This window comes from Aotus nancymaae, unplaced genomic scaffold (assembly GCF_030222135.1).
Source record: "Aotus nancymaae isolate 86718 unplaced genomic scaffold, 86718_ANA_hifiasm-v0.15.2.pri h1tg000019l, whole genome shotgun sequence".
Lineage (NCBI taxonomy): Eukaryota > Metazoa > Chordata > Mammalia > Primates > Aotidae > Aotus > Aotus nancymaae.
In genome coordinates, this window is record NW_026988431.1 from 49,884,721 (window position 1) to 49,901,350 (window position 16,630).

Sequence of the window (16,630 nt, forward strand, 5' to 3'; positions counted from 1 at the left end):
TTTCACAAGGTGATAGCTGCCATAGTTAGTGATTCCTCTGATGGATCTGGGCTAAGTAAATTCAAAACCTTCTGGCCAGGATTCACCATTCTAGATGTCATTAAGAACATTCCTGATTCATGGGAGGAGGATGAAATATCAATAATTACAAAAGTTTGGAAGAAGTTGATTCCAGCTCTGATGGATGACTTTGAGGGTTTAAAACTTCAGTGGAGGAAGTAGCAGAAATAGCAAGAGAACTAGAATTAGAAATGGAGTCTGAAGATGTGGCTGAACTGCTGCAAACTTAGATGTATAAAAAGTTACTTCTTATAGATGAGCAAAGAAAGCCATTTCTTGAAATGGAATCTACTCCTGTGAAGATGCTGTGACAATTATTGAAATGACAACAAGGCATTTAGAACATTATATAAAATCGGTTGATAAAGCAGTGACAGGGTTTGAAAGGATTGACTTCAATTTTGAAAGAAGTTCTACTTCATGCAAAATGCTGTAAAACATCATATGCTACAGAGAAATATTTCATAAATGGAAGAGTCCATTGATGGGCAAACATCACTGTTGTCTTTTTTTCATTGCTTGTTGAGACAGTTTCACTCTGTTGCCCGGGCTGTAGTGCAGTGGCTCAGTCTCGGTTCACTGCAACCTCTGCCTTCCAGCTTCAAGTGATTCTCCTGCTATTGTCTTCTTTTAAGAAATTGCCACTACCATCCCAACCTTCAGCAACTTTCACCTTGATCAGTCAGCAGCCATCAGCATTGAAGCAAGGCCCTCCACCACCAGCAAAAGATGCAACTCACTGAAGCCTCAGATGATTGTAGAATTTTTTAGCAGTAAAATATTTTTTAATTAAGGTATGTATATTTTTTAGACATAACGCTATTGCACACTTAATCAAATACAGTATGGTGTAAACACAACTTTTACATGCACTGGGAAGCCAAAAAATTCATGCGACTTTCTTTATTGCAATATTTGCTTTATTTTGGTCTAGAACCAAACTCACAATATCTCTGTATGCCTATGCCTCTGAAAAAGGGATGTAAGGGTGGAGTTGAAAACAAGACTGTTTGAAAGATTATAAAAGGAGCAAAACAGATCCTCAGAGATATTCTCCCAGTTCCCAAGAAGCCCCTACCTACCATCCTGGCAGAATGGCAGGGGTTTACTCTCTAGCAAAACTGAATGAGAAAGGCACTGAACCTGAGGACAAAAGAGATAAAGCAAGATGTATATTAAATAGGGAGACCTCCCAATGCCCTTCGCGCTCTCACTTTTCAGAACAGAAGTAACTAGGCTTATGTATCAATAGCCATAAAAAACATTGGAAGAAATGAGCTGGAGAAATGAGCTGCCTAAAAGATAAGACCAGCCTGGCGCAGTGGCTCACACCTGTAATCCCAGCACTTTGAGAGGTCTAGGCGGACAGATCACATGAGGCCAGGAGTTTGAGACCAGCATGGCCAACATGGTGAAACCCCATCTCTGCTGAAAATACAAAAATTAGCCGCGTATGGTGATATACGTCTGTAATCCCAGCTACTCTAGAGGCCGAGGCATGAGAATCACTTGAAACCTGAAGGTGAAAGTTGCAGTGAGCTGAGATCACACCATTGCACTCTAGCCTGGGCGCTGACAGTTGGGATATCCCAATGAAATGACTATATCCGTGTTCGATCTACTTACTTAGAAGGATATCTGCCAATAAAACCACCAATTATTTGAGAAACGTCTCTAATGTAAAGAACAGAAACAGTAAGCAAAAAAGAACTTCACAGAAAAAAGTACAAAACAATACAGGGAGCAAAAGAGAGCTTCAAAAAAGTATAATTAATATCCTTAGAGAAAAAAGAGATGATACTGTATTCATTAAATATAAATAGCAAGCTATGAAAAAAAGAACAAGAGTGAGTATTAAAATATAAGGACTGAAATTTTTAAAAATATTTGGGTTAGATGGTAAGGATGTGAAATCTAGAAAGCAGAAAAAAAGCAAAGAGATGGAGAAAAGAAAAGAAAATTAGAGGAAATAAGAAGTAAAAGACAATGCCTTCCAAATTCCAAAGGAAAATCATGCCCAGCCTAGAATTCTATATCCTGCCACAACAATCCATCAAGTATCAAATACAGATATTTTCAGACATAAGAGTTCTCAAAAATGATACTACCCTGGCAACCTTTTTCAGGAAGCTGTTAGAGGATATATGACAGCACAATGAGGGAATCAGTAATAAAGGAGAAAATATAGGAATGAGGAAATAAAGGTTTCAACACAGAAGAGAGATGGAGGGAATCCCAGGATAATGGTGGGGAAAAAATACTAGGATTACAGCAGTGCATCAGATTTAAAGAACAACCAGACCAGAAGAATGGAGAGTTCTTAGAAGTATGTCTCCAAGAACAAAAAGAAACTGATAGCTTACATGGGGTGTTTGAACATGTTGAGAGGATATTTACACTTCTGCAAGTTTGGTGAAAAATTAATATCAACACTCAGAAAATGAGGCAGATAAATAATGAGACAATAACTCTGGTTGGAAGTTGTGCAAGGAAGAAAATGTCATCATAGTACATTACATGGCCCAGATGTGCATATGTTTATATACTATAATCATATAAAGAAGAATAAAAATTGCGACAGAAATATAAGGATGAAGGAGAAGCAGCATCTGTTGGGAACTGGTATAGGAAGCTAAACCCTCATTTTCCATTCCATGCAGTCAGTAGATATGGCCAAAACTGAAAAACAAAGAGATTGATGTATAATGATGTTATTTTGAAGTATGGAGGGTAACTATCAGAAGAAATAGTTTAAAGATTTGGAAATGGTTATTCCTGGGTAGCAGGACTCGGAAATGTGAAGAAATACTTTTTTCATTGTGAATTGTATAGTATTATTTTACTTTTTAGCCATATGTAATACATTTATTTAAAAAAATTAAAAATAATAGGAATAAATTATAAAAGGGACCTGGTGGAGAAGGTGGCAGAGACAAGAATAAAGATTAAGCAAGGAATATAGAAGAAAAATCAGGAAAGTTACAAGTAAAGCAAACACAACAGAATATAAACCTTATGAGATTTTTTTTTTCCAGATTATGAGAAATAAAAAAATTAAGACAAAGCAGATCCTAGCTTAAACTTTAGTAACAGGTGCCTGGCACATTTCTATTTATTCCTCAAGTCTAAGCGCAAGGAGAACCCCTCCATGAAGCCACAAAATCCCAGAGGCAAGATTAGGTATACACCTGTGCTCCTACTACAGTTGCTTATTTATGCATTCATTTAACAGGTAAACAGTTTTGTTGTTTTTATAGATGCTAAGAAAAAAATCAATCAGGATAAAAGGGATACTTTCTGAAGGAGGGGTGGAAAGAGGACTCTGAGAAGATAATGAGGCAAAGAACATTCCAGGGAAAGAACACTCCAGGCAGAGGTAATAGTTTAGTGTCAAGACCCTGCAGCAAGGAGCATACTGGGAACCTAAAAGAAACCACAAGGAAGCCAGCAAGCACTGCTGGAGCTTAGTGAGCAAGGAGAGTGGTAGAAAGCAAGGTTGAATGGACCAGTTCACGTGGAGCCTTTAGGCTACAATAAGGACTTTGGATACTTTTCTAAGTGTGATAGAAAGCCACCTAGGAATTTTGAACAAGGAATTGATATGATCTGACTTATTTTTAGAGGATAATTGACTTCTATGTAGAAAATAGGTTGAAGGGGACAAAAATAAGAGCAAGGCTGTGAAGGAGGTGACACGGAATGGCCAGATGGGAGATATATTTTAGGGATGAAGGCAATAGAAGTCACTGATGGATTGGATGATATGAAACCATAAAGAGGAGTCAAGAATAACTCCAAAGTTTGGAATCTCAGCAAAATTGAGAGATTTTGCTCTGAGTGAGTGCTGAGATGGGAAATGCCAGAAAAGAAATACAATTGAGATGTCGATTTTGGAGACATCCACATGTAGCTGATACTTAGCCCTTGGGACTGATTGAGATCACCCAGAGGATGAGGTAATAGAGAAACAGTTGAGAACAGGTACTCCAACTTTTAGAGGCTTGGAAGAGGAGGGAAATCTAGCAATGGTGACAGAAAAGGAACTTCTGGTGAGGTAGGAAGAAAACCGGAAGAGAACACTATCAAGGATTCTAAAGAAAGAGAATTTAAAGAAAGAGACATGCAATCTAGACAGGGCCACAGTCCTGAACTTTGGGCTCAGATAGAAAATTATTTTGAATTTTAGAAAGTTAGTACAGTACGTCCTCATAGATGCAGGGCAGCCTCCCCATGCAATGACATTAATACTTCTGCAGTGAAACATCTGAATGTTTGCATGAAATAGGATAAAGACTGTAATTAGTCTCCTATCAGTTCAGATTTTATCACTAAATGTGATGAGCTACAACATTTTTTTCTTTTCAGACCTTTTAGGATGTCGAAAGAATGGCTAAAGGACTATAGCTTTATCTGTACTGGCTTTCATTACGACAGCGGTTTTTATTGTTTATGTTGGTTTTCCTAACCATCTCCTAGCATCTTGAATCTGATTTGTTTAAAAAACAAAGGAGAGTACGTGTGTATCTCTATAGGGCTACCAAGATGATAGCAAAAAATCAAGGAAGGATTTGTCTCCAAACTAGTAACAGTGGTTACCCTTGAAGGGTAGGAAGAGATTATGGTTTCTTTACTTTTTAAAATTTCTTTACTTTTTAAAAATATTGGGATCATGGGTTATTTGTAACATTTTGGTGTTTTGAAAATACGTTTCCAATGTAAACTGTATTTTTTAAAGAAAGAAAGAAAGAACCTCCATTTACATAAGAAAGTTAGGCCAGGTGTGGTGGCTCACACCTATAATGCCAGCCATTCCGGAGTCCAAGGCGGGAGGATCGCTTGAGCCTTGGAGTTCAAGACCAGCCTGGGAAACATAGGGAGACCCTGTCTCTACAAAAAATACAAAAATGAGCTGGGCATCGTGGCACACACCTGTAGTCCTAGCTACTTGGGAAGCTAAGACAAAAGGATTGCTTGAGCCCAGAGGATTGAGGCTATAATGAGCCGTGATCATGCTTCTGTACTCAAGCCTGGGTGACAACCTGAAACCTGTTTCAAAAAACAAAAAGAAAAAATGTTTTTTAACAAATCTAGCAAAGATGGATTTATGTAAACTCTAAGATTAAATTTTAGGAATACATGGTATTTGCAAGTACAAAGTTTATTTGCAAGAGAGATTTGCTTAGTTTTAGGATAAGCGTTTATTATATTTGCATGTTTCATCAGTATACAGAATATGGCACATACTTCTCTGATAATTCCATCTATGAGAATGGAGAAACCAAAGTACCAGCAAGTAAATTACCAAAAAGTAGTTCTCAATCTTGGGACATAATAAAATTAGAATATCTATGTCTTTTTTAAAGAGCAAGAGGGTAAAGGGAGGTTCTCCAACCACCGACAGGAAACATGGGGAGGATCAGGAAAGCTTTTAGGGGACAGGACTATATACCTATGCTTGGCTGGCAGGGAGGATGAGTGAACTGAGAACCTGAGAACCTTAGCCTTGGGCCATGGGCCACACGGGGACTCAGACTGGGAGTCTCTGTGGCGAGGAAGATACCAGAAAGTTGACAGAATGAGAAGATAATATTGAGAAACTTTTGTATGTTTAATTAGTGCTAATTAAATCTAAATTAAGTTGGATCGCTTACTTAGAAAAGTAAATTCTAAATACTTTGTCATCATGGGCTCTTCCTCTCTGTCCTGAAAATCTGCCTCTGAAACATATCAGTCTAAGGGATTATTGCCATCTGTTGCTACAACTTTTGTTTTGATATGTCCACGTTTTTATTATGTTTGTAAGCATGGAAATATAATTTTGAAAACAACCAACCTGACATGCATCTTACTTTTTTCCTGGAAATTATTTCAGATTCTCATTCCTGTCTTACCAAAAGGCCATTTCCACTAATTTTTTGCAGTGTTTTGGGCTGATTGGATTAGTTGAACAGAAACCTTTGAATGGGAGCTAGGAACATCCTTTGCTAACTCCCACTCATCTTTCTGGTTTCCACAGTTTTCCCCAGAATTTTCTTTCACCTCAGCTCCCCACCCACCTAGCCAGCCACCCACTCACACTGGGATATATCCAGTTAAGGCTGGTTGAAAGTGTAATCTGATCATTCCATTGACTGGTTCAGATTTTAGTGGGTCTAAAGCATGAACAAAGCCACCCATCTGTGATTGTTCTTCACTGAAGAGGACTTGTTTTTCTGGCATATTCCCCACAAAATTGTGCCAAATACAGCTGATTCCCATTGCAGATGGGAGACTTACCTTCGGAACAATCAGGTTACACAGTAAAGCCTTCTCTTGCTTCTTCCACTGTTTTTGGAATTGAAAGCAACCCAGCTGTCTCTAAGAATAAAAAGGAAAGCAAATACAAAAATAAACCACGCTTATATTGCAAGAATTAGGGGAAATTGACCATTTTTTAATATTAGAAATTTCAAACATATGGTGAACTAATTTATATTTTCATTTTGACATTTTTCTTCTCAGTGGGAGGGCAATTAAGCCATATTTGAAGCCCATTCAAAGTGGCCTTATTCTGAAAATGTTGTAGAGTTACCTATAGATAATGCTCACCAGCAATCAGCAGAGCTTAAGGATGCAGGATTGCCTAGTTCTGCCCTCCCTAAACCACCTGACCCAAGGGTCACTTGAGATAGGAACTTCCTCCATGAAAACTTAGGGCTCCTACTGTCCTCCCTGCCTCCCATCTTGCCCAACTTCAGGACATTTTCCACAGAGCTGCCAGAGGGATCTTCCTTTCATGTAGATTTGATCATGCAAGCCATCTGCTTGAAATAAACTTTCAATGATTCCATATGAGCCTCAGAATTAAGTCAAAACTCTAGTATTAGCACATTAACAAGTTTTCTCTTGATCTGACTCTGCGGACTCCTTTTTACATCAGTCCTGGTCTCTCCTCCCTGTGTGCGACTGCCTCAGTCATATTAAGCCATGTTTCATCCCAAAATGTGCCTTTCCTTCTGTCACTGCCAGGCATTTGCACCACTGCCCACTCTGCCTTGAAAACCTCTTTCCCCCTTCTTCACCTGGCTCATGCCTTCCTTTTCATTTTAACTTCCAGTTTAGTAACAATCCAATGATTCTATTTTTGCCATGTTAAAATATGGCCAAAGATAATTTTATCTAAAACACAGAGTACTATGCATGATTTTCAGTCTTACTGAACATATTTCATCTTGCACATTTGTCCTTGTTGCTCAGTGAAAACACATTAAAATTCTGCAACAGTCCAACCTTCATCTTGACTAAATTGCTGAAAACAATCTAACCACGAGTGGATGATTCTTTTCACGTATGATGGAATTTTTCACTAATGTGTCTACTTACTGTAGCCACATCCACATGTCCTCTAGTCATGCCCTATCAGACTTCACCCCTGAAATAGCAATCCCTTAAACTTGCATTGTTTTATTTTCATTTTTTATCCCATAATTGAATAAATTATAAATCTGAACTTCCTGTTGAACAAAATAGAGTTATAATCTCAATTTTAGAGGAGGAGGTAATGGTGGCAGATGATATGAACATATTGTGAGGTTCACCTAACATTTCATAACGTTTTGGCACAGAAAAAAATAGAAGTCTCAATTTTGGATCCTGTTTTCAATTCAGAGGTCCTCCTGGTTTGGGAACTAACAGAAGAAAGAGAATTAATCCTTTGTCTTGCAAGCTAATGACCTTGAAGAAGGATGAGTTTCAGAGCAGTAGGCCCGAGACAGTCAGAAACCCTTCCCCACCCCACTGGCTAGCCATTCACTTACTTTGAATATATCTAGTTAGTGCTAGTGGAAACTGTGTAATCTGATCCTTCCATGACTGATTCAGACTTCACTGGGTATAAAGCATGGGTACACAGTTCAGCTTATAGTCTGCCAGGACTTTGATCCCATTGAACTTGCTATGAGGACATCTTTTGACTCACTCTACCTTTTCATATTCCCCTTAGTGGAATGTGACTTGCCTGAAATAGCGTTTATGTGACTTGCTTTTTGTTTGTTTTCTCCAGATCATTACTCTTCTCCTTTGAGTCTTGAATTTAATCTTAGTAAACTGATTGAGTTTTATTTTTCTTTTAAGGAGAGCTCTTGTCATCACATCCTCCATCACTTTATAATTCCATATTGTTGTGCCTGTTATTCATGTCACTGATATGTTGGCCTTATTTTTCATTGCTATGTTTTTCTTTGACATATTCAAATAAAATTAACTCTTATTGCTTTCTTAATTAGGGATATTTTTATATTAATTTATTGAAAGTCACTTGATATGGTTTGGATCTGTGTCCCCGCCCAAATCTCATGTCAAGTTGTAATCCCCAGTGTTGGAGGAGGGGCTTAGTGGGAGGTGTTTGGATCATGGGGGCAGTTTCTCATGAATGGTTTAGCACCATCCTCTTGGTGCTGTTCTTGTGATACTGAATGAGTTCTCATGAGATCTGGTTGTTTAAAAGTGTATAGTGCCTCCCCCCACCTCTCTTGCTCCCTATATGTAAGATGCATCACTATCCCTTTGCCTTCCACCATGATTGGAAGCTTCCTGTGCAGTCTGCAGAACCATGAGCCAATTGAAACTCTTTTCTTTATAAATTACCCAGTCTCAGGTAGTTCTTTATAGCAATGCAAGAATGTACCAATACACCACTTAAATCTAACAATTCCAACACTTTGCCAGCTTACTCCACTAGTAGACAAAAAATATAATGGATTGGGTCTTTCTCCCCCTTTAAAAGAAACTTTGATTAATAGAACTTAGAAAACCTGGGCAAAACCAGAGGAAAATGTCCTACTTTTTTTTTTTTTCAGTGTCCTGGGAACAAAATGGTCCCTGCATGCTTGATGTAATGAATTAGACAACTAACTTAGGCATAGGCAGCATGGAGCAAGGTTCTGGAGGTGAGCAGGGCTCTACCACTTCAGAATGTTGTTACTTTCAGCGAGTTACATAACAGTGTGAGCTTCAGTATCTTTATTTGTCAGATATAATTGTTGGGAGCAAGAAATGAAATGACACCTAACATGGCACCTTATTAATCTTCCTCTCTAGTCCCTCCTCCCCTAGCTTTTCCACAAATGTTTCAGCTAGAGTTAATGAGACCCAGTTGATAAAGCCACAAACACCATCCTTGCTCTCCAATTCCTCCAAAAAATAAAAATAACTGGAAGCAAGTGATTAACCCGTGATTATTTTTAAATGTGGGTCATGTATGTAAGTAAATAGTATATGTAAATGATGAGGATTTGTTTGACCCAGGAATGCAGCTTTTATACAAATTACTGTGCAACTGGTTAATCTGGAATTGCCTCATATTTTTCCATTTTAATTACCAAATTTGGAATTGAATAGACTTCTGTCTATAATCATGAGAAACTCAAAAACAGGAAGATGCTACTTTCTCTGGTGCTTTGTTATTTAGTTCTACTGACAGCAGATTAGTCACCCTTAGGGAGGATGTTTTCCACTAAGAGGCAGACTTGGGAATGCCTTGGCTGTTTTTACAAACAAGCTAACCAATGGAAATTCATTTTTGAGTTGATGAATCCTGTAGCACACTCATTTTAATTGTGTTTATTTACTAGGATACTGCCTCTTTTTTGACATCTTAAAGACATGACTGTCAGGACACTGAGGAGATCCAAGACTTAATTCTTACCATGGTACTTGAAATAAGTTTGATGAATTTCATAGACGAAAGATGGATAACTCCTCAACTAGAAATGTAGAATTTCAGAATTTCAAAGAGGCTTAATGATCTCTACTCCAGTCACACATTTGAAGCTTAAATTTGCTCCAGTACATCCCTGTCAAGTGAGGTTCAACCTTCAGTGTCCTCCAGGTAGCTCTATTAAAAAGTTCTTCCTTATTTTAAACCCCACAACTTTCACCTTGAGTCTAGATTCTATTATGGACATAAAAAGCAGTTCTGCTCAAACTTATGAAGGTACAGACTTCTTGAGGGCAGAGACTGTATTCACTACAACTTCTGGTAACTTGAGAAACAATTACCAAATGAATGGAGTTAATAGCAGAAGATCTTCTCTATTTTGGGATATTATCTTACAGACAGCAAATGAACGACATATTTAAGTTCCATTGAGAAAGCATCATATAAGAACTGATTTCATTGTTTAAATGCTATAGCTGATTTTTTCTTTCAATCATGTACTTCAAGCACTTTTACCTGTTTATGTTACTATAGTATAACTTTACTATAAAATAATATATATGATGACTCTACAGCTATTAACTGTTGGGCATTACATGTGCAGTGCATACTGTCTGCTACTTGAGGCAGAGAAGTTGAAACCCCACTGAAGTTAGGTATTAGAAGTCCTGGGCTCTGACCCCAGCCGCACCATTAACATCTGAGTAACCCTGGACAGGTCAGTCACTCTCTTCAGTTCTTGATTCCTCATCTGCAAACTGCAAGGGTTGAACCAAATACTCTCTTCAACTTCTTTCCCCCTTCACAGACTGTTTCTGTTCTTGACTTGTCTGTCCCATGTGGTAGAGTATCATAGAGACAATCCAAGAATACAGACCTCAGATTTCCAGTTCAATTCTCAAACTATAGTGTCAATAACTCAGATTTCCAGTTCAATTCTCAAACTATAGTGTCAATAACTATCTACCTATGTACGTTGTTTAAAGCTAAGGCTGCTTTCCCCACCACCCTCTCTTTCCAGAATACTTTTCTTCAGGAGACAGTGCGTAGAGAATGTGAAGAACGCTTTGAACTGACAGAGGCTTTGAGTCAAGCCAGAGAACAGCTCCTGGAGCTCAGAAAGCTTTGTGGAAGTTTATCATTCTCACCGTGTTCCCTCAGCAAGGGCAGCCTAACCTCCCCTGCTGCAGCGGTCAGTAATCATGGAGAGGGAAGCCTTGCAAGACTGAACTCTGAAAAAGGAATCAAAATTCCCAGCCTTCACGGAGTATCAAAACCCACCTCTTTCCCAACCTCAGATAAGCCCAAGTGGATTAGCAGCTCAGGCTTGCCCCTTCTCGCCCAGCCACATCCTCCCAGGGGTGGAGCATCTTCAGCAAATGAGACCAGACAGAGACAGAGACTGGCTGCCATTCCTAGGAGGAGGCGGAGTCAGCAATGATCCAAACTGAGGGGCAGCTCCCCACAGCGTGCATGCTCTTTCAGAGTGCCAGAAACTCACTGTAACTGAGAATGACAAATATAAAATTATTTTCACAGATCAGGAAGGCATATCTGTAGATATATTTAACAAAAGACTGTAAAAAGCTGGAAAATTGTGAAGCCATATTTTTCAAGAGGGCTTTGATGGAGTAACAGATCATTTAGTTGTTGGTATTCCAGAGGTCCGATTTCTATATTTATGTTGCAATGTGCTCTATAAATATAGCCTTTTAGAAATCACAGATAAAATTTTTTCACCCATAGCATCTGTTTTATTTTTTGCACCACTACAAGCAGATATATTTGCACAAAAAAGAGATTGTTTGAGTTTTGTTGGTATGTGTTTGTTTGTTGAGCCGAATCGATTAAATAGATGTAATAAGTATTCCAAACAGAAAAAAAAGCACTTTATCTAATTAAGATTATAATTTCCAAAATGCCTAGTTCAAGTAGTCGTGGAGCTCATCATCATAATCAAAAGCTTCTACATCTAATTGGTTAATCTGATTTCTCTTTAGGCTAGTTTAGAGTTAATTAGAGATAACCTTTAGGAATACAGTCTTCTCTCAGTGGCTGAGGAACTTCTAGAAAAAGAGATGGTAATGTCAATTCAAGAAAATTGTAGTATATTTCTCAAATTATATAGATTATTTTAGTAAACAAAGAACCTGACCATATTGATAGATATTTTTCTACAATGAGTGCTTTTTGGTATGCAAAGTTAGGTCTTGATTTGAACTTGTATTCTTGAACCATTGGGAAAAGAACTAATTCAATACAGTTTAATAAAGTTATACAGAGCTAATTTGGGATTCAAATTTGATTACCCCTGAAAATGGGTAACTGGTTAACATGTTTTCTATTTTCAGAGTGAAAAAGTAAAACCAGAAGCCAGATGAGCTATTTTATCTTAAACCTGTAGACACCTCCTGTTTCTTAAAATACAACTCTTTACCTTAGTCTAGTGTTCATCTATGTTTTTATTCATCTAATAGAAGTGTATTTTCCTTCAAAAACTGACTTTACTTAAATAATCCATCTGACTGCATCATGAAAATCCAGCCTTCCTACTCCCACATTAGAATAATAGTAACATATTTTAAATATGCTACATAAAAGTATCTGCTATTTGACCATCTATTCTCCCATCATTCGATGGGAGAATTCAGAGGTATTTGGGATCCCTTCCATGTGCAAAAAATGTGATATTACTAAGCAAAATCAAATTCATTTCCAGTCTTTCAAAGGACTAGTCTACTCTTATTAGTAGAGTATCTTAACCTCAAAAAAATTCCACATTAGGTCCACTGATTTGCCTGACTAGTTTAAGTATGGCCTCTTGTGTTAAGAGTTGGAATGCTTACTTCTGTTTTGCAGAGATTGGCATCCCTTGTAATGGCCTTTGACAAGAAAGCACAACATCACTGAAGAATGGCACTGGTGGATCTTAGAAGTCACCCCAGCCATAATTTTACAGATAAGGAATAGATGCCCAAAGAGACTGTGACTTGGCAAAGGTAGTATAGCTAGTTAGTGACAACTAGAACCAGAACCACAATCACCTGATCTCAGCCTCTCCAACTCACCAGAGCTTTCCGGCCTCCATCATAACCTTTGTCAATAGCACCTACGCTATATGTAGTTTGTATTTTTCCTTAAATGCACTTACTTTTTAACCTGAAATTCATGTAAAAAGTAAATTTGACTCAAAGAAAGGTAGCTATAATAAGTTTGATTTGCTGTTTTTTCTTATACACTTTGAAATAAATGTCTATCTACTAAAATAAGAAATGCTGGCTGGGCATGGTGGCTCCACCCTTGTAATCCCAGCACTTGGAAAGGCCAAGGTAGGAGAGTTGCATGAGCCCAAGAGTTCGAAATCAGACTGGGCAACATAGGGAGATCTTTTCTCTACAAAAATAATAATAGTAATAATTAGCCAGGCATGGTAGTGCTTGCCTGTAGTCCTTGCCACTTGGGAGGCTAAGCTGGGAGGATCCCTTGAGCCCAGAATGTCAAGTTTGTAGTGAGCCATGATTGTACCGCTGCCATCCAACCTGGGCAACAGAGTGAGACCCTGTCTCAAAACAACAACAGCAACAACAACAACAAAGTGTTAGTCGGTGCACCCTCTAAAATCATCTTGTATAATGCCAACAGGGGACCACTGCATTGGACCTTAGGGTCTCTGATCTGTTGTTTGCATGTTTAAATTACAAGTACTCATGACATAAGGAAAATGGCAAAATCTAGTGAAAACTTTAGTGAAAGCACAAGAGAATGTTGTGTGTAACAGTCTTTGTCACAGGGTTACACATGCTTTTTACAATCTTGCAATCTCAGCTCGTGGAGATACAGTGGGTCTGTGTCTTCAGAAACCATGGGGATAAAATAGATTTCTTATGAACATATTTGGATTTGTAAAGTCACACATAAGCTTTTCTAATGGTGATGTAGATTATTAGTGCAAAACCTGGTTTCTGTTTCCTGTTACATTTTTGCTTTGTTAGAATAATTCTGTAAATAATCACTCTGAGAATAGAATCATGATCTGCAGTGAAGTTGTATTATACTCCACAAATATGTCAGAGAAGTAATTCCATGAATAAACAGAAAGATCATATTAACATTTATTTCAGCCTAGACCATTTGAATGGTACAGACTAAGCTATGTTGCCTTTAAAGGAAGACATTTTTAACAAAAAACTAGCATTATAGGATGTAACCTACAGGTTAGGAACACATTAAAACTTTTCTTGATTTTATCACTGATAAATAAGTTCCTGGCATAAGATGGTTATAAGGAATCTTAGGAAAGTAGTAAGGAGGATGAAAAATAAGGCTTCAAATACATATAATAGATATTTAGTCTAATACTTTTAATTTATCCATAGACTGATGTTTCCCATGACTTAATGGAAGGATTTACAAGTGTTAAAGAGAAAAGATATCAAATAAAATATTCCTTAGAGAATTATAATCCTCTGGTTTTCTTCTTAAACTAGTATTCATGGACAAAGATGGGAGACTTCTTGTAAATTAACGTAGATTTCTCAAACAGTTTTAAAAAGTCTTATTGAGTTAAATTACTATATTTGTAGTTGATCAGAACTACTTAAAAGTCACATTTCCTGGTAAGGGAATTGACTGGAAGAGACAGTAGCACTGAAAATTATGTAAGACTAAGATCTTTTAATGTTCTGTTAGTCTTAAAGTTTTTGTAATATTTAAAATCAATTCTTGCTGATTTCTTTGATTATGGAGATAGCTTTCACAAGTTTTATCTTTCTAAATTCTTATGACTCTTACACTATTGCACTAATAGATCAACCTAGTATTCTAAAAGAGTTAACACGCTACAGCTGAAAATGTTTAACCAATGCATTGCAGATTATGGAGCACTGGAAATCAATTTGGTATGTGCTCAAAATTCACAAAGCCTATCATGACTATGAACTTTTTCATTTCCAAGTTCTAGGAAAATAATGTAGACTGTATCTCGCAAAGAACATCTTTAATGGTCACCATATCATGATAGACAATTATGATATCATTGCTGAGGTGGTGTCAATGGTATTTTGAGGAAGAATTTGACTTTTCTGCTTGAAAATATTAACCCTGTATAATAACACGTTGTGAAGCCAGTACCATTCTGTTGCATTTTTAGAATAGTAAATATAAATTATATCATCTTTGTATATTATGAATTTTACATATAGAATTTTCTTAACAATATAACAGATGAATCTGGGATACACTGTCCTATGACAATATTTACCATGGTCTAGTAAGTCAAGAGATTTTCCTCTGTTCCAACATTTATATAGCATAGTACTTTATATTCTTTAAGTAAAAAAAATTTACTAAACTTCCCTTGCCTTATAAGAAACTATGTGAGAATAGCAAATCACAGTGATTAATTTGCCCAAAATAATAATAGATTAATAAATAATTTTAAACTTCTGCAGTTTCTGAATGTCTTGATCCATAGATTAATACTGAATCTGTATTATTCATTCACTCATTTCTTCAACATATATGAGGAACTGAAAAAATACTGTGAGAGCTACGAAAAGCATACTACAGATTCCCAAGAATTATACAAGTAGAGGGCAGGGAGAAAGCATATATAGACATCAGAATATAAGGCAGAGAGTATTGGGTAAAAAGAGAGTTGAAAGCAAAGTATTATGTGAGTTCACCTTTTTGCTAGAGAGAATCAGGTAATACTTTAAGGCAGAATTGGCATTTGCAATGGATCTTGAAGAATAGATAGGATTTATAGAAGAAGGTATACGAGGTAGAAGAAGAAATGCACAGTAAGAGTCACAAATTCTGTTTATGGGAAATGCAGAAAACATTTGGTGAAGGGAAGTAGTGGGAACCTGAAAAATGTAGGCTGACCTCATTGCATGAAGGTGTTGAAAAAGGACCCCCTTCGGGCTTTAAACTAGAAGTCACATGTTGTACATTGTTGAAATTTGGGAACATTGCTCTGGCAGGGCTGTATTGAAGTAATTATGGGATGGAAAGGCTGGAGATGGAACACTAGTTGGTGGACTAGTACAGTACTTCAGGCAAGAGTTAGTGAAATTCTGAATAAAAATATTGGTATTGGGGATAAACAAGAGGCAACTGATTCAAATTCTATTCAGAGAAGGGAAAGGATTTGTTCCCTGTTAAATGCTATTTAAAACGACTACCAGCCATTGCTACCTTAGCAGAGATGCGTTTTATGAGATTGGCTCCAATTAACGGATCAGCCCCTATTTAAGAATATTACAGCTTCTCTGAAAAATGTGAAATAATAGAAACTACATTTTTATTTGGGCAACAAATAATCCCACAGAATCAGTATTCATTTTTTAAATCTCCTTAAAGTTAAGGGAAAATACTAATTTGAATAAATGTTCTAAGAATTATGGAGAAAGACTATGGAAATTGACATTAAAAAGAAATAACTCTCTTGGCTCAAAGAATGCAAAGTACAAGCTTTGGGAGTAATACAGCACAATACAATTTCTTTTTATTTTCAATAATCATTTATGAGGGAAAATAAAGAAGGAAGCAGCCAACATAAAAACCAGAGTTATCTTAAAAATCTATAATTTTTATAGTTCTGAAGAGCCTGGTGCATCACCTGATCCAAACCTGTAATTTTACTGTAGACAATACGGCCCTCAGAGGTTAAATAACTTTTTATTCACATAACTGCTTAACAGCTTACTTACTACGAGAACCTGGACCTCCAGCTTGTGGGCTACACATCTCATTTCTAGGCAGGAAGCACAGTATCAGTGCTTTTTGACACTTGAAGTGGTTCAGCAGAATCAATGTCTACTGGGAGCTTGTTAGAAATGCAGACTAGCAGGCCTCACACCCAAACTTAGT

At 37.2% G+C, this 16,630-nt stretch overlaps 1 protein-coding gene across 1 annotated transcript in view; it reads left to right on the forward strand.

The window, feature by feature from the left end:
* LEKR1 (leucine, glutamate and lysine rich 1) overlaps positions 1-15,202 on the forward strand; it is a 207,411-nt gene extending 192,209 nt beyond the window's left edge. Inside the window, exon 13 of the mRNA XM_012447335.2 lies at positions 10,779-15,202. Within this exon, the coding sequence (XP_012302758.2) occupies positions 10,779-11,198 (420 nt within the window). The 3' untranslated portion in view covers positions 11,199-15,202. The remainder of the gene's footprint in view (positions 1-10,778) is intronic.
* Positions 15,203-16,630: the final 1,428 nt, after the last annotated feature.